Source organism: Myripristis murdjan, chromosome 19 (genome assembly GCF_902150065.1).
Source record: "Myripristis murdjan chromosome 19, fMyrMur1.1, whole genome shotgun sequence".
NCBI lineage: Eukaryota > Metazoa > Chordata > Actinopteri > Holocentriformes > Holocentridae > Myripristis > Myripristis murdjan.
Genome location: NC_043998.1, coordinates 22,732,177 through 22,750,340, shown reverse-complemented (window position 1 = coordinate 22,750,340; position 18,164 = coordinate 22,732,177). Strand labels below are relative to the sequence as shown.

General features: G+C 42.0%; 1 protein-coding gene across 5 annotated transcripts in view; it reads left to right on the top strand.

Moving 5' to 3' along the window:
• Positions 1–1,975: 1,975 nt before the first annotated feature.
• The window catches only part of LOC115377643 (histone acetyltransferase p300-like), a 39,155-nt gene continuing 22,966 nt past the window's right edge, over positions 1,976–18,164 (top strand). The window contains exons 1-6 of one of the 5 annotated variants that reach the window (XM_030077540.1): positions 8,021–8,168; positions 8,199–8,286; positions 8,866–8,956; positions 9,398–9,454; positions 9,974–10,091; positions 10,197–10,278. In XM_030077540.1, coding sequence (XP_029933400.1) covers positions 8,229–8,286; positions 8,866–8,956; positions 9,398–9,454; positions 9,974–10,091; positions 10,197–10,278 — 406 coding nt within the window. In that variant the 5' untranslated portion in view covers positions 8,021–8,168; positions 8,199–8,228. Of the gene's footprint in view, positions 2,226–2,803; positions 2,895–3,330; positions 3,430–4,099; positions 4,212–8,020; positions 8,169–8,198; positions 8,287–8,865; positions 8,957–9,397; positions 9,455–9,973; positions 10,092–10,196; positions 10,279–14,800; positions 14,876–17,653; positions 17,985–18,164 lie in introns of those variants that run through there. The other 4 variants (XM_030077539.1, XM_030077538.1, XM_030077537.1 and 1 more) reach the window with 4 other exon arrangements.

Genomic DNA, 18,164 nt, shown 5'->3' with positions numbered 1-18,164 from the left:
AATACATGAACACTGGGAGCTGGCATCATGGAGCATCAGTGTTATGGACATTATTTTGGACTGACCAAGTTGGGGTGCTTCCTGTCCTCACAGATCTTGGGAGTTTTTTTCCTCCTCCCTCCAACCCATCTCTCTCTCTCTCTCTCTCGCTCTCTCTCTCGCTCTCAACCCAACCAGTCGAGGCAGGTGACCACCCACCCAGAGCCTGGTTCTGCTTGAGGTTTCTCCATGTTAAGAACAGAGGCCAGTTTTTCCTCACCACTGTCGCCAAGGGCTTGCTCATTGGGGAATGTTGGGTCTCTGTAAATAACATTGTAAAGTTATGTTACATATTCTATTTTGTTCTTCCTGTAGTTCTTTGAGATTCACTAAAATTTTTATTATTATTTATTGTTATTATTGTTTTTATTAGTAGTAGTAGTAATTTTTGTTATTTTTATCATTCATTATTATCATTGTTATTGTGGTTCTCATTACCACGTAAGAATAAGAATAATAATAATAAATTTAATTTATAACGCACTTTACATCAAATAAATGATCTCAAAGTGCAACCGTTGCAATAGAAGAGTAAAAGGTAAAAGAATAAAAGGTAAAAGCAAATGTCACAATATCCCAGTATTCAGTGCCTGAATACTGGGAGCTCGCATTTTGGAGTATCAGTGTTATGTGCCTTAATACTTGGAGCTCGCATTATGAACTATTGGTGTTATGTGCCTGAATACTGGGAGCTCGCATTATGGAGCATCAGTGTAAGGGTCACAACAGTGGTTGTTCATGTAATGTCACATCACTGTGTCATAACATTGAAACGCTTTTTGATAACTTGATTATAACTTGCTAGAGCCATTGATATATTTATTAGTTCTACATGTGTGTTTCTTTTTTGTACTGCTTTCTATTTATTACCAGTATAGCTATACAAGACAATGCTCTTATCCTGTGCATAACAAGAAATATATTAATTAATTAATTCCTGTCTCCGTGTCTTTGGCTGCACTTGATTTTTTTTCCTGTAATGTGCATCAAAAAACATAACAAATCATATTTGACCAACAATTATCTAGTTAAGACTGTAATTTTACGTACTCATTTTGCTTATTTTTTCTTTTCATCTATGCTGGAGTGTCAAGGTCGCTGCATGCTATCTCAGAGGGAACTCCTGTCAGTATTTACAAGCCAGCAGGGAACCTCTGTCATTCCAAACAGTAGAAGTACCTTTTTTCTGTAATGTGTATAGTAAATAAATAGTCAGTAAATAAACTGCATTCTGAGAAGTGTAGACTGAGCCTACAAATATATTGAAAAATTAATAGACATCTAATGCTTGTGAAAACCGGTCAGGCATGTATTTTGGAAATTAACAATTTTAGAAGTCTATTCAAAGTCTCATAATAAATTGTTTTTTTTGTTTTTTTTTTAGTAATTAGTTAAAAATGAAATCAAAGGATCTGACTGCTCACCATTTTATTTCTAATTTTATCCTGGTTGTTTTTCTTTCTTTCTTTCTTTCTTTCTTTCTTTTTAAAGTACTTATTACTCCCTTGCTCCCTTACCCCCTTAGCCTTTTATTTTAATACAGTGTTGAGCTTGAAACCTAAGACATCCACTAAAGCTGAGACTTGTTGTTTTATGTTTTGTTATATAACAAAGACAAATCGTGTTTAAAGAGACAGGTTTCTTCATCCAGTAACCTGTTTAACAGCCCCTCTACAGTCTGAAAGGCTGCCTTGCCTGCAAGCCATTCACACCTTGAAGGAGCGTGTTTAAAACGACGTGTGTTTATGAGTCGTTGTAATCCCTGCTCCAGCCTACAGGGGCAGAGCTGAGCACGGACTTACCGTATAGGCCTACACACACACCTTCAGGTCCCCACTTGGATAAAATTAAGAAAAAAAAAAAAAAAAGCCTCACCAACTGAGGTTTTCCCTGCCAATGGCCAGTAGGTGGCGGTAAAGCGCCTGCAGGCTGGTTTGCCAGCAGCTATTAAACCTTGAAGGAGAAGCCACCAGCTGATCGCGGGCGGCTGCATGATTCAGGGCTATGAATGAAAACAGAAAGTGTGGCCGGGCTGGTACAGTATCGTCCTGAGGAGGGCAGGTAGACGCCAAGAAGCACCTGCACCGCCAGAGACGAGGAGGAGGAAGTGGCTCTGGTCCGCAGCAGGATGGCCGACAACACAGCGGACTCCTCGGCATCTTCTGCCTCCAACAGCGACGGAAACGGTAAAGTATTGTTTTATTTCTCTCGGTAACGTTTTGTTACAATGTTGCAGCTATTTTATTCAATTAAATTAAACTTTGAGCGGTTTGACAAGAAGGGGGAAGAGGAGGCAGCAAACAACACACCTCATGCTAATCCAAAACTGAAAGTAAACTCACTCAGAAACTGATATAAATACATATCTGAATTGCGTACATTAATTGTTTTGACGGCTTTTTATGTTTGTGTGAGGAAGAAATGGCGGACAGTTGTTGTTGTTTCAGGAAATAAAATAAATAAAAATAAAACCATTGTTGCTGCGTTAGAAACCGTGTCCTCCTGCAGCAGAGCTCTTATTTTGAAGTTTTTATATTGGTAACCTCATCTGCTTCCCGTTGCCTGGTTTGAAAGTCAAACAGCTCAGTGGAAACAGTAATAGAATGTGTCTAGGAGGCTAAAGGACAGCATCTGGAGTTTCCTCTTAATCCACCTGGATGCACCTGGTTTGCTGTTTCCTGCTTCAGGCTTTAGTTTCAACACTTGACGCTGAGCAGGAGTTTGATCACATCCTAACATCTGTCCTGTTGTGTCCCGAGTGCAGGGGCCAATCCGCCGGCAGTGAACGGAGGAGCAGCAGAGGCCCCTGAGAACCAACAGGCCAACCAGCTGCAAGACGGTGTGAACAACCAGGGGTGAGGAGGAAGACACACACACACACACACACACACACACACACACACACACACAGCTCATTAGGGGTGTCAATCACAAGCTTCATCACAACACTTTGACATGTACTGATATCACAAAGTCTGTGATTGATATCAGACTATACTATCCACTGCCTCGGTTTCAGGTGTGCTCAGGTGGAAATGGTGACCTAAGTGCACATTGTGAGAATTTCAGAATAAAGTTGGCATGATGTGAAAGATGATGATCGGTTTTGCCACTGCTCAGCATGCACGTCTTCAGGCTGTGGATTTTTAGTGTTTGTGGTTTCGTTGTGTTTTTTGAGTTAAATAATAAAGCCATTGTCTGTCTGTCTCTTTCTCTCCCCCCCCCCCCCCCCCCCCCCTCTGTCTCCCCCCACCCCATCCCCTTCTCTCTCTCTCTCTCTCTCCTGGTCAGTGTACACGGTGCAGCTGCACTTCCCCCTGAAGCCTCCAGGGGGACCTGGAGGCTGGAGAACATCACACAGGAGCTGCGAGACCGCTTGGTGAACAATCTGTAAGGATCAGCGTGTGCAGATTCTTTATTGTTTTACAGATCTTGGATAGATTTTATTTCTCCAGCTGCTCGCTTTGCTTGTGTGCTTCAATGAGCAAAAATGGCTTTGGGCTGCATAACAACATGCTTTGTCATGAATTGCCAAAATGAGAAAAAAGCTATATACTTCCATGCGTCACTCTAATGCCGATTTCCACACAAGCTAACAGAGGAAGAATCCAGAAGTACATTTTCCTGCTGTGTTATGGCTGCTGAGTGAAAAATCAAAGCTACGATATGAGTTAGTGCAAGCTTCATTAGAAGAACCATGAACCAGCAAAAATGGTGATAGTAGTTTTATATTTGACTCAGAAGTCACAAGTGAGCTTATATGGTACGTGGGCCTAATAGGTACATTTACCCTACATTTTCACAGTTATACCACTTTTGTGTTTATTAATTAGACAGTGCTCAGTAAAGAAATTACTTTTGTAAAATGACTTCTGTAACAGGCAAACAGCATTAGAAATGCTACTGATTGCTAAATATTAAGCACAAGTTGGAGTTACGTGTCTCACTCTCTGACTCCTCAGGCTAAATACCTCAGTGCCTTGGTTATGAAGAAAAAAAAAAAAAAACAATACTAGCAAAAAAAAAAAAAAGCGATTCCTCCCTCTTCCTCCACCCACAGCGTTGAGGCCATCGTCCCCATCCGGGACCCCGCTGCCCTGGTGGCCTGGTGGAATGTGGTGGCCTACGCTAGGAGAGTCGAGAGCGACATGTATGAGTCGGCCAACAGCAGAGTAAGCATCTCTGTGCTTTGGTGTTTCCCTTCTCGTTTCTCGTTTCGACAGCTCACTCTTTGTTGTTTTGTCATTTTCCTCTCCCCTCTTCCTCCCTTCTGCCAGGCCGAGTACTACCGCCTACTCACAGAGAAGATCTATAAGATCCAGAAGGAGCTGGAGGAGAAGAGGTTACCCAGTGAGTGGGCACATACACACCCACACACAGACACACACACACACACACACAGATTGCCTAAATCTCATTGCTCTCCTTGTGTGTCGTCGTCTCACAGTGCTTCCTCTGATCCACAGCTGCTTTTGAGTTTTTGTAAATGAGCTTTCTGCTTTCATCTCTTTTAGCAGAGACTGTCAAAGAGTCAAAAAATAAAATAAAATCATACAAATCTCTGGTTAACGCGTGCTGTGATGAGTCAGTTAACTGAGACTCTTACACTTCAGACATTTACTTCACTTGACTAAAACATAAATTAAAAAATAGAGAGATGAATTCAACCACATGAATCTGCACTGTGTAAAGTAACTTTTTCAATATCCTAGTGCAGTTACTATATTACTTTATACACTGCTGTTAAATATTCAAATTCTGCACCCCAGAGGTTTAATGAGGGCCATTTGTTGTTGTTCTGGATCGTTTGTTCCTTCATTATTAAACGAGCTTAAATTTGTCACTGATTGTTAAAGGAACTATCTGGCCAACTTCATCCTGATACCAAAATTTACGCAACCAATAAATATTTTTACTCAACAACACATGGGGAATTCTTTAGATCAGTCTGTACCTTGTGATTCAGCATCAGCAGGATCTGCATGACAAAACCTCGTTATTCAGATGAATAAAAACTGACAACACATGTAATAAAATATTCTTGTGGCCCTCGAATGATTGTGGTGAAAGTAAATAGAGACTAATCTGTATATATTTTTTGTTTGTCACCCAAATGATCCCATTTTTCTGTCATTGTCATCCAGGAAATCCAAAGCCCTTGAAGTCATACTGCCGGATCGCCATCCAAGGTCACCTGAGAAAGGTCAACAGGATCGACTGCATCGACCAACTGGAAATACCAAAACGTCTGATTAGCTTCTTGCAGCAGAATCCGGCTCTCTATGAAATTTTATAGCTCAACAAACCCCCCCCCAACAAACCAAAAAGCCTCGTCAAGGTGATCTTCACAAGGCTTTTGCCGTCTCGATAGAGCAGCGGAAGAACATATGTTGTGTATTTTGTCGTCAGGCGGTCAAACTAACATTTCCCCTTAACTCAGCCAGCCAGCAGTGACACAGCATTATGTGGACTGGATGGTTTTGTAGGCAAATGAAATTATGATTGTAACGGTGTGCTGCCTGCCGAGATAACCAAAGTTTGGCACACCACCAAAATGTTTTATATCTCTGAGATACTAAAATATCATTTAGTGACCTATTGTCCTAATTGTATATTGTTTATTGTATATAGGATTGTATATAGGAGTGTATATATATTCTTTCTATTTTTATTTCTATTTTTATCCATTTTACTTGCACAGTGCTGGAGTTGTCACCTTTGTATTTCACTGCTACTGTACTTGTACATCAGGCATGTGACAAGTAAAAACTTGAAACTTGAAACTCGTCCTGTCATTGTCTCCAGATGGCCTTTTTGGAGGTCCATGTATCAATCAGTCCCCCATGCAGTTTGGCTTCTGTTGCTCTCAATACTGTAGTAGAGTAATTCTGATGATGTACTAAAAACTAGAACATCTGAGCTTTCACAAGAGCCAAAGCGAATGTCTGGAGTCAGAGTGGCTCAGGAGATGCAGCCGTTTTAATTTGGACATTTTCAGCCTTGTTCTCACAAACAGCTGCTTGTTGAGGAGCGAGCTCATCTGTCCAAGTGTGACTTCAACAACCTACAGGGAGTCCAACGCGCTGCCACCCAGACTCAAACTTGCACTAAAATCCGGGACCACATCGTACGGGTTCAGAAATCTCCTCACTGGCTCCTTAACACTTAATTCTTATGGACCAAATCACCGAGCTGTTGCCCTGACAACAACCTCCTTCAGGAGGAAAACTGTTTTTTCATTTAAACTGTGGTAGACTGGTAGTCTGACAACCACAGACTACCAGTCTAGTGTAATGAACAGCATTAACTGATTGGATGAGGGGCGAAACGTCCTCCAGACATATAACATACAAGTCCAGTTGACCTGATTCACTTTCCATGAAATAACTGTTACATTCAAACAAGCTGGTCTGAAAAGTCTGATGTCTCTGAAGGGATTATTGAATGATTATTTTATGTTTCTGTATTGGTTAGTCACTGTTTGGCTAAGCCTAATTCTAAACAAGGGCGCCATCTAGCTGCTAGTTGAAGGCCAGTAGTTTGCAGAGCAGGTTTGCTCTACTCAGGAAAATCTGAAAAATCACCACCTTAAAAAAAAATCAGCACCTTAAAGCACATCTTTGTAACGCTGCATTGTGCCTTTAATCTTTTTTCTTCTGAAGCACTTTGAACTGCATTTTGTACGTGAATGTATGCTGTCTAAAATCACGTTGCCTTAGTCCTTCTTACAGAACGTTTCTTCTCTTAATGTGCCATTTCTGTTAGCCTGTCTCTAAATTTAATATATTATATGTGTAATTATGCACTGTGGTTCAGTGGCACAGTGATTGTGCATGCATTTTTCCAAAGTCACATAAAAATAATCTAAATTGCACAGTTTGGCATCGTGTTATTTTGTTGAAGCTGTGAGGTTTGATGTCGTGCAGGTCCTTTAGCGGGGAACGTTTCCCTCGAGGTGTCGGCCTCCTCCTCGTCTTTCAGTGACGAACGAGAGATACAGGAACAGAATCCTCCACAAGATATTTGTTGGACATCCTGGTGGCTAATTTGGCCGAGTTTTATGTGTAATTATGACCTCCTATAGGTTTCTAGTTGCTCATGATAAATTCAGTGGTCCTTGAAAGAATCAAAACTAAGCTTTTATGCATAAGACAACCTTTTAAGGGTGATGTTAAGAATTGGTGGGAAACTAAAACATGTTTACTCTGTCACTTTTCATCCATGTGGAAATGTGTGGAAATAGGTGCAAGACTGATGTTAAGAGGTAATTTCTCTGTTATTTTTTTTTTTTTACCTCACCACAAAACGATTTCCTCGAAGCTGCAGGAGCATTGCAGCTCCTTCAAGTGTGTAGCCTACAAATATATTGAAAACTGGTCAGGTGAGTATTTTGAGAATGAACAATTTTAGACGTCTGGTCAAAGTCTGATTGTTTTTTAGCAATTAGTTAAAAATGAAATCAAAGGATCTCACTGCTCACCATTTTATTTCTAATTTTATCCTGGTTGTTTTTCTTTCTTTCTTTCTTTTTAAAGTACTTATTACTCCCTTGCTCCCTTACCCCCTTAACCCTTTATTTTAATACTGTGTTGAGCTTGAAACCTAAGACATCCACTAAAGCTGAGACTTTATGTTTTGTTACAAAAACAAAGACAAATCGTGTTTAAAGAGACAGGTTTCTTCACCCAGTAAGCTGTTTAATAGCCCCTCTACAGTCTGAAAGGCTGCCTTGCCTGCAAGCCATTCACACCTTGAAGAAGTGTGTTTAAAACGACGTGTTTATGAGTCGTTGTAATCCCTGCTCCAGCCTACAGGGGCAGAGCTGAGCATGAACTTACAACACTCGCACACCTTCAGGTCCCCACTTGGATAAAATTAAAAAAAAAAAAAAAAAAAATGAGCCTCACCAACTGAGGTTTTCCCTGCCAATGGCCAGTAGGTGGCGGTAAAGCGCCTGCAGGCTGGTTTGCTAGCAGCTATTAAACCTTGAAGGAGAAGCCACCAGCTGATCGCGGCGGCTGCATGATTCAGGGCTATGAATGAAAACAGAAAGTGTGGCCGGGTTGGTAAAGTTTAGTCCTGAGGAGGGCAGGTAGACGCCAAGAAGCACCTGCACCGCCAGAGACGAGGAGGAGGAAGAAGAAGAAGAAGAAGAAGAGGAGGAGGAAGTGGCTCTGGTCCGTAGCAGGATGGCCGACAACACAGCGGACTCCTCGGCATCTTCTGCCTCCAACAGCGACGGAAACGGTAAAGTATTGTTTTATTTCTCTCGGTAACGTTTTGTTACAATGTTGCAGCTATTTTATTCAATTAAATTAAACTTTGAGCGGTTTGACTAGAAGGAGGAAGAGGAGGCAGCAAACAACACACCTCATGCTAATCCAAAACTGAAAGTAAACTCACTCAGAAACTGATATTAATACATATTTGAATTGCGTACATTAATTGTTTTGACGGCTTTTTATGTTTGTGTGAGGAAGAAATGGCGGACAGGTGTTGTTGTTGTTGTTTCAGGAAATAAAATAAAAATAAAACCGTTGCTGCTGCATTAGAAACGTGTCCTCCTGTAGCAGAGCTCTTATTTTGAAGTTTTTATATTGGTAGCCTCATCTGCTTCATGTTGCCAGGTTTGAAAGTCAAACAGCTCAGTGGAAACAGTAATAGAATGTGTCTAGGAGGCTAAAGGACAGCATCTGGAGTTTCATCTTAATCCACCTGGATGCACCTGGTTTGCTGTTTCCTGCTTCAGGCTTTAGTTTCAACACTTGACGCTGAGCAGGAGTTTGATCACATCCTAACATCTGTCCTGTTGTGTCCCGAGTGCAGTTGACAATCCGCCGGCAGCGAACGGAGGAGCAGGAGAGGCCCCTGAGAACCAACAGGCCAACCAGCTGCAAGACGGTGTGAACAACCAGGGGTGAGGAGGAAGACACACACACACACACACACACACGCACACACAGAGCTCAGTAGGGGTGTCAATCTCAAGCTTCATCACAACACTTTGACATGTGCTGATATCACAAAGTCTGTGATCGATATCATAATACTATCCACTGCCTCGGTTTCAGGTGTGCTCAGGTGGAAATGGTGACATAAGCTTGCTGTGAGAATTTCAAAAAGGTCGTGATGTGACGTGAAAGATGATGATGATGATGATGATGATTGATGGTGTCACTTTGCATCGATCCTGTCATTGAATCGATGGATTGTCATGTCCCCGCAGCTCAGCATGCAGGTCTTCAGGCAGCGGATTTTTAGTGTGTGTGTGGTTTTGTTTTGGTTTTCCAGTTAAATCATAAAGCCATTCTCTCTCTCTCTCTCTCTTTCTCTCTTTCTCTCTCTCTCTCTCCTCCAGGAGGAGCTGGCACGGCAGCATCACACAGGACCTGCGAAACCACTTGGTGCACAAACTGTAAGGATCAGCGTGTGCAGATTCTTTATTGTTTTACAGATCTTGGATAGATTTTATTTCTCCAGCTGCTCGCTTTGCTTGTGTGCTTCAATGAGCAAAAATGGCTTATGGGCTACATAACAACATGCTTTGTCATGAATTGCCAAAATGAGAAAAAAGCTATATACTGCCATGCATCACTCTAATGCTGATTTCCACAAAAACTAATAGAGGAAGAATCCAGAAGTACATTTTCCTGCTGTGTTATGGCTGCTGAGTGAAAAATCAAAGCTAAGAAATGAGTTACATTTTTGCAGCCATACCACTTTTGCATTTATTAATTAGACAGTGCTCAATAAAGAAATGACTTTTGTAAAATGACTTTTGTGTTCCTAACAGGCAAACAGCATTAGAATTGCTACTAATTGCTGCTCCTCAGGCTGTGGCTGTTGAATACCTCAGTGCCTTGGTAATGAAAAAAAAAAAAAAAAACAATACTAGCAAAAAAAAAGCGATTCCTCCCTCTTCCTCCACCCACAGCGTTCACGCCATCTTCCCCACCCCGGACCCCGCTGCCCTGAATGACCCGCGGATGGAGAACCTGGTGGCCTACGCTAGGAGAGTCGAAAGCGACATGTATGAGTCGGCCAACAGCAGAGTAAGCATCTCTGTGCTTTGGTGTTTCCCTTCTCGTTTCTCGTTTCGACAGCTCACTCTTTGTTGTTTTGTCGTTTTCCTCTCCCCTCTTCCTCCCTTCTGCCAGGCCGAGTACTACCACCTGCTTGCAGAGAAGATCTACAAGATCCAGAAGGAGCTGGAGGAGAAGAGGAGGAAGAGGATACCCCGTGAGTGGACACACACACACACACACACACACACACACACACACACACACACACACACACAGATTGCCTAAATCTCATTGCTCTCCTTGTGTGTTGTCTCGCAGCGCTTCCTCTGATCCACAGCTGCTTTCGAGTTTTTGTAAATGAGCTTCCTGCTTTCATCTTTTTTTAGCAGAGACAGGCAGCAGACAGATTTCAACCAGATGAATCTGCACTGTGTAAAGTTGAACTTTTTCAGTATCGTCGTGAAATTACTATATTACTTTATACGCTGTTAAATATTCAAATTCTGCACCCCAGAGGTTTAATGAGGGCCATTTGTTGTTGTTCTGGATCGTTTGTTCCTTCATCATTAAACGAGCTCACATTTGTCCAAAGTTCACTGAATGTTAAAGAGACTACCTAGCCGACTTCATCCTGATACCAAAATTTACACAACCAATAAATTTTTTTTACACAACAACACGTGGGGAATTCTTTAGATCAGTCTGTACATTGTGATTCAGCATCAGCAAGATCTGTGTGACAAAACCTCGTTGTTCAGATGAATAATAACTGAACACCACAGAGGTCAGAGTCAGAAAACCCTGACAACACATCATAAAACTTGTGGCCCTCGAACAATCGTGGTGAAAGTAAATCAATACTAATCTGTATTTTATTTTTTTTTTGTCACCCAAATGATCACGTTTTTCTGTCATTTTTCTCCTCCAGGAAATCCAAAGGCCTTGAAGTCATACTGCCGGATCGCCATCCAAGGTCACCTGAGAAAGGTCAAAAGGATGCACTGCATCGACCAACTGGAAATACCAAAATGTCTCATTAGCTACTTGCAGCAGAATCCGGCTCTCGACCAAATTTTATAGCTCAACAAACTGGAGTCAAGTGACGTGAAACCTCTTGTTTGTATCTGGATTACAGTGCAACCACTGAAACTGCTAGCCTCCTTTGACATGACAAACGTTTTTCCAGCCCCGACCACAAACCGGGTCACACATTTGATGCTCCCTTGCTACCTGCGAGCACTGTTATATCTTTTACCTTTCTGAGAAATGCAAGCAAGAGGGCAGTCGCCTCTAACCGTTATCTAACCTCAGACTCTGCATCGGCACTTTAAGACCTTCTTATGTTTCCTCCTGTGGTTTTGTAGCAGCAGAAATCTCCCTGTGCTGATGCCGTTGCTCCCTTCAAGTCAAACCCCCCCCAACAAAGCAAAAGCCTCGTCAAGACGATCTTCACGGGGCTTTTGCCGTCTCGATAGAGCAGCGACAGAACATATGTTGTGTATTTTGTCGTTTTCAAATCACATCACGAGTCTAGGCGGTCAAACTAACATTTCCCCTCAACTCAGCCAGACACAGGATTATGTGGACTGGATGGTTTTGTAGGCAAATGAAATTACGATTGTAACGGTGTGCTGCCTGCCAAGATAACCAAAGTTTGGCACACCACCAAAATGTTTTATATCTCTGAGATACTAAAATATCATTTAGTGACCTGTTGTCCTTTCATTGTCTCCAGATGGCCTTTTTGGAGGTCCATGTCTCAATCAGTTCCCATGCAGTTTGGCTTCTGTTGCTCTTAATACTGTAGTAGAGTAATTCTGATGATGTACTAAGAAACTAGAACATCTGAGCTTTCACAAGAGCCAAAGCGAATGTCTGGAGTCAGAGTGGCTCAGGAGATGCAGCCGTTTTAATTTGGACATTTTCAGCCTTGTTCTCACAAACAGCTGCTTGTTGAGGAGCGAGCTCATCTGTCCAAGTGTGACTTCAGCAACCTACAGGGAGTCCAACACGCTGCCACCTGGACTCAAACTTGTACTAAAATCAGGGACCACATCGTACGGGTTCAGAAATCTCCTCACTGGCTCCTTAACACTTAATTCTTATGGACCAAATCACCGAGCTGTTGCCCTGACAACAACCTCCTTCAGGTGGAAAACTGGTTTCTCATTTAAAGTATGGTAGACTGGCCATGGTAGACCTGTCTAGTGTAATGAACAGCATTAACTGATTGGATGAGGGGCGAAACGTCCTCCAGACATATAACATACAAGTCCAGTTGACCTGATTCACTTTCCATGAAGTAACTGTAACATTCAAACAAGCTGGTCTGAAAAATCTGATGTCTCTGAAGGGATTATTGAATGATTATTTTATGTTTCTGTATTGCTTAGTCACTGTTTGGCTAAGCCTAATTCTAAACAAGGGCGCCATCTAGCTGCTAGTTGAAGGCCAGTAGTTTGCGGAGCAGGTTTGCTCTACTCAGGAAAATCTTAAAAATCACCACCTTAAAAAAAAATCAGCACCTTAAAGCACATCTTTGTAACGCTGCATTGTGCCTTTAATCTTTTTTTCTTCTGAAGCACCTTTAACTGCATTTTGTACGTGAATGTATGCTGTCTAAAATCACGTTGCCTTAGTCCATCTTACAGAATGTTTTTTCTCTTAATGTGCCATTTCTGTTAGCCTGTCTCTAAGTTTAATATATTATATGTGTAATTATGCACAGTGATTGTGCATACATTTTTCCAAAGTTACATAAAAATAATCTAAATTGCACAGTTTGGCATCGTGTTATTTTGTTGAAGCTGTGAGGTTTGATGTTGTGCAGGTCGTTCAGCGGGGAACGTTTCCCTCGAGGTGTCGGCCTCCTCGTTGTCTTACAGTGACGAACACGAGAGATACAGGAACAGAATCCTCCAGAAGATATTTGTGGGTTATCCTGGTGGCTGATTTGGACGAGTTTTATGTATAATTATGACCTCTTAAAAGGTTTCTAACAAGGCCTGTGATCATGGATACAGACACCGATTTTTCTCTCTTCATGTTTCCTTTGAGAAACTCGTCAAAAAAACAATATTTGAAAACATTAAGTGACTGTGACGCAAAGCAGGAATAAAACTATTTGTAGGATATTACGTATGATTTTTTTCAGGTCCTTGAAAGAATGTCCATCAAATATTGAGGCTTTACAAATCTCACCTAGCAAATGTAAAATGTAGAAAACTTTAATTAATATCTGAGTAAACATGTATAAATGAAATGGGGAAAAAACAATCAATTTAATTTTGCAAGAAAAAAAATCATAATCATAACATATGCTTATATCTCAAATGAAATCATGCCATAAAGCATCTGACTGTAATATCCTGCTGTGCTTGGTTATCAGACACTTTTAAATTGGTGTTTTTAAGCAGGAAAAGTTGCATGAATACGTATGTGAATGGATAGAAAGCGCCATAACACATTAACAGTTCTTACACAGCTGTTATGCGTGTTATTTCTTGGGAGAAAAGCCAATTTAATGTTGGCTTTTCAAATACACATTTGCCTCCCAGTATGAGGCCTACGCGACGATGATGTTACACTGGGACCACATTCATATTTCTGGATGACTTTGAGCACTACTTCCTCTGAAATACCTCATTCAATGTAATCTGAAGGAAAGAAATGAAGACTAGCAGCAGTCCTACTTTGTGAAGTTTGGTTTAAAGTTTAAAGACACCGACAGAGGAAAGGCCAAAGACTGTTTGACCGCAAGAATTGAGGAAAAAAAAACATTTCTGATTGAGGATTCATGGACTAAAACTAATCATATTTATGCAGCCTGTGCCCGAAAAAAGGGTCCTTGATGCAGGGCCAATAGTCAGTGCACTAAAATTGCATTTTTTCTGTGCTATATGTATTTCTGGAGCTAAAATATGCATGCATGCACTAGTCAAAGTCAGGGGGGTTAGTACATTGCCACCTTCTAATCATAAACTAATGTTTTGCTTGTTCTTGTTTTGTTTCTCCTTTTATCGTTTTAAACCTCTCTTGCTTTGTTTTTTTTTTTCTGTTATTGTTTTTAAATTGTACCGTGTTTATTGATTTTAAACTTCTCATATTTTCTCAGCGTTTCACATTTCTGTATTTCAGAAATCCTGGGAGAGAGGGTAACTAATTACCAAATAAAATCAATTTCCAACTCAACTACACAAAAATAACTGGGGTTCAGGTTGCGGGCCTCTAATGGATGACAGGATTGGTCCCTATTAGTGTCATGCATTCCTTGATAGCAAACTTTTGTTTTTTGCCGTGCATGCATTATATTTTAATCTATCGTTGCAGCTGCACATTAGTAGGCTTTATTTTATTATATTTTATTGCATCCCCTCATCTTCACCCGCTCCCACCAGCAGCACCACCACCATCACTTCTCAGCCAAAAAAAAAGCCTTTTCTGCCCGACATTATCTTCACCTAGACTCCGCTGAGGGAGGCTGAAATGACGGATGCAATCATGAGAGGAGAGACCCAGGGGCAGTTTATTTACATCTGAAGAGGCTGTGTAAGTTTAGAGGGAAGCCGCTACGTGTGTCTCCCTCTTTACTTTCACCGACCCCCTCCTCCTCCTCCGCTGGCAGAAATTTATAAAGAACAAAAAATCCGACAAGGGAGGGAGGGGGGTTGATACGCCGAGGCTGAAATCGAGAGGCGAACCCAGGAAAGAGGAGTAATTTGTACACGGGACTTTCCCCCTCTTGTCATTTGGACGTTCCGCCTTCAGTCAAGAGGTCTAAACTCTCCTCTCCGGCGCTTTCGATGGAAATGGTAAGTATTGTCTTTTCGATATCACTGGTTACGGTGTAATTTGTTAAGTTTGTTCGTTTTCAGCGGCCTGGTTTTGCCCGAAAGAGGAAGAGGACGTGTGATTACTCCTCTGTTTTTGTCGTAGCTTGCCACTGTTAGCGTGCTAGCCGTGTGTGTGTGTGTGTGTGTGTGTCAGCTCGCATGCTAGCAGTCATTAAATAATTGTCATGTAAATTACAATTATGTAATTACGTGATGCCCTGTTATTGTATAATGTCATGTTAAATGTTTGTAAATGGAGCTACCAAAGTGCAAGACAAATTTCAGACTAGTCAGACAATAAACTGAAGTGAAAGTGAAAGTGAAGTGGCTGGTGTTCTGTCGATTTCTGCTGCTTGTCGAGAAATGCTGCCTTGCGATTCTGCGCATGCGCAAAGCCGATGCATAGAGTAGCGGTAGCATTATTTGATAGGCTGTTACTGGACTATGGAAATATGCTACCCCTGAAATATCGATTACAAATATTGAAATGGTATGTCTAAATTTCATCACACTTTTTGTACCTAGACACACGAGAGAAGATAACTTTGCCCACTTAATGCTGATATCGATAGATTAACCTGTCCGTATCCAGCTAGCGCTAGCGGGGTTTGAATGCGGGACTTCGATTTACGGTCCCATGTCTAACGGCTAGTTTAGCCGGTTTGCTAAAAAGCTACACATCCGGCTAACTTCTAATGTTATGGATCAATTCGTAGTCATAACAAAATGGCAGTCAGTAATACCAACTCTCATTCTGTTATTTGAGTCTTTAAGTGCGCCAGTGGTTGGAATCCTCATAATTATTTTGCCTCATCACAACTCGGACCCTTTCCCACTGGCGTCAGTTGAGGCAGCTAATGGTGCTAGCTTTGTGGGAGAGCTAAATTTAGGCCCATGGCTCTGAGTGATTGTTATGCTCAAATTGCCATTGTTAGTTTTTTTGTGGATGGCGTGTGGCAGCAGCTGGAATAGTGGGGCTGAGCACAAAACTAGGGAGCAGGGACAGCGCCATGTCCAGCCATTGCGATCTTATAACCAGCAAAACAGCCACCCGTCAAAACACGAAATAGCTACCGTGATTCAGGGTTGCCAGATCTGTGAGACAAAAGCAGCCAAACAGCAACTCAAAACCAGCCCAAAACCCGCCCAACCGGGTATAAAAACGGCCCAAAAATCATCCCAATACCAGAACTAAAAATATGCCCATAAAAATCCATATATGTTGCTTTTAAAGTCCAACAGCATTGCTATAATTGCAAAATGCACCATAATATCTATAAAATAACATCATAAACATTAAAGGCAATTTCCCAAGCAAAGGCAATTGAAAATCATTTTAGCTCACCTGTTAAACTGCTGGCTGTCTCCAACATAAAAAAGAACGGGAAAAAACTCCATGAACTTGAACTATTTACAGCGCTGTCCAGTTTCTTTTTAGACATGTTGAGATCCCTCGCCCTGGTCCCTGTCATACAGAACTGTATTGAACAAGGCCAGCATCTCTCTGGTGGGCTCAAACGTGTGGCAGCAGGTTTCATTAGTCATTCAAAATATGAATCTTTATTCATAGGCATTATTCATCATCTGTATGCCCAAGCCCAACCCGCGGACAAAATTTGTTACCCGCGGCAACACTTAAAAAGTAGCCCAATTTGGCGGAAAAAACGCAGACTTGGCAACCCTGCCGTGATTTCATCACGTCTGCATTTTGCTATCAACTCAGTGGCAGGCGGCATCATTGGAAGTCAGCTTCCACAGATAAATATCTAAATATCTCAGACATGGCACATGCTTAGCTTTTTCCTATTGTATGAGATATGAGAGGATTTCAGAGTGATATATCAGGGTAAAAGCTGTGCGTGTATGCAAAGAAACCGACTTGCAAAAGATAGTCAATTTAAGTATTAAGATGTATTGCGTTTAACGTTATGATGAAGGGAGGAAGGCCTGGGTGATTATATTTACATAAATATTATCCTGTATTTCTCTATTTGACTTTCTTTTAATAACAGCATTATTTATGACACTCAAGTGCATTTTGATTATATTAGTCTGCAGAGAGGAAAGAGGATGTCTTGGCGTCATATTTGCTATTACACACTCCCAGCTTCATGCAAACCAGGCACTGTTGTAGAGTGGTTGGTGCGCGGGGCCCTTTCATTAATTAAGTACATTTCAGTGATTGCCTGGTCTACACTGTTAACATTAAATCTCAGACAGGCATGGACTAGCTATTTACTGATTAGAAGTACATTGTCTCTCTCTTCAGAAGTGGGTGATTTAATTGCTCTTAAATGGTGGGAAGTGGGAGAGTGGACAAGTGGTAAAACAGACATGATTTAGAGCTCCTTTGTGCCTGGAAAATGAAAAAAAAAAATCCCTTTGCTTTGATAGCGTTCATGTTGTAAGAGGAATATAAATCGATCCTGTCGGCGCCGACATCATCAGCCCAATAGAGAGGAAAAACATGATAAGGAAGAGAAATATACTCACCTGCCCGCCCGGGCAAGTTTGAACAGGTTCTACTTGCCCTCCTATTTTTACTTGCCCCTGGCATTCGGGCAACCATCAATGTCAGACCCTGTATTCCCTCCCATTTTTCCTTTTCTTCTCACTTCCCCTCCTACCTTGCCTCTATTTCACCTTTCTACCTTCACTATTTCTTTTTTACTTTACCCCACCTTGATTATTTGCTTCCATCTCCTGTCTCATCCCCTGTCTCCTCCCATTTATCTCCTTATTCCCTCACATCACCAGGCGTCCCAGCAGTCACAGCCAGGCGTGGGTGGCCCCTCTGGTCCCTCAGTGGGAGAGGCCCCTGGGATGGTCCCCGATGCCCAGGGAGGTTTGGTGGACCCTGGCGCGCAAGTCTTGGCAGTAGCGGCTGCAGCCGGGGCGCCCCCGACCACCGACCCTGAGAAGCGCAAACTAATCCAGCAGCAGCTCGTGCTTCTGCTCCATGCGCACAAGTGCCAGCGGCGGGAGCAGGCCAACGGGGAGGTCCGCCAGTGCAACCTGCCCCACTGCCGCACCATGAAGAACGTCCTCAACCACATGAAGCACTGCCAGGCTGGCAAGTCCTGTCAGGGTGAGTAGAAGGGATGCCATCAGGGTCTTCAGGGTTTTGTTCCTTCACTCAACATGAAAAAAAATCACAATTTGACAGAAAAAGGTGTCCTCAGGGACTAAAATTTTTACCAAGGTGGAACAAAAAGATGGAAAATAAAGGTTGTGACAAATGAGGGTCTTTATTTTATATGGCGGGGAC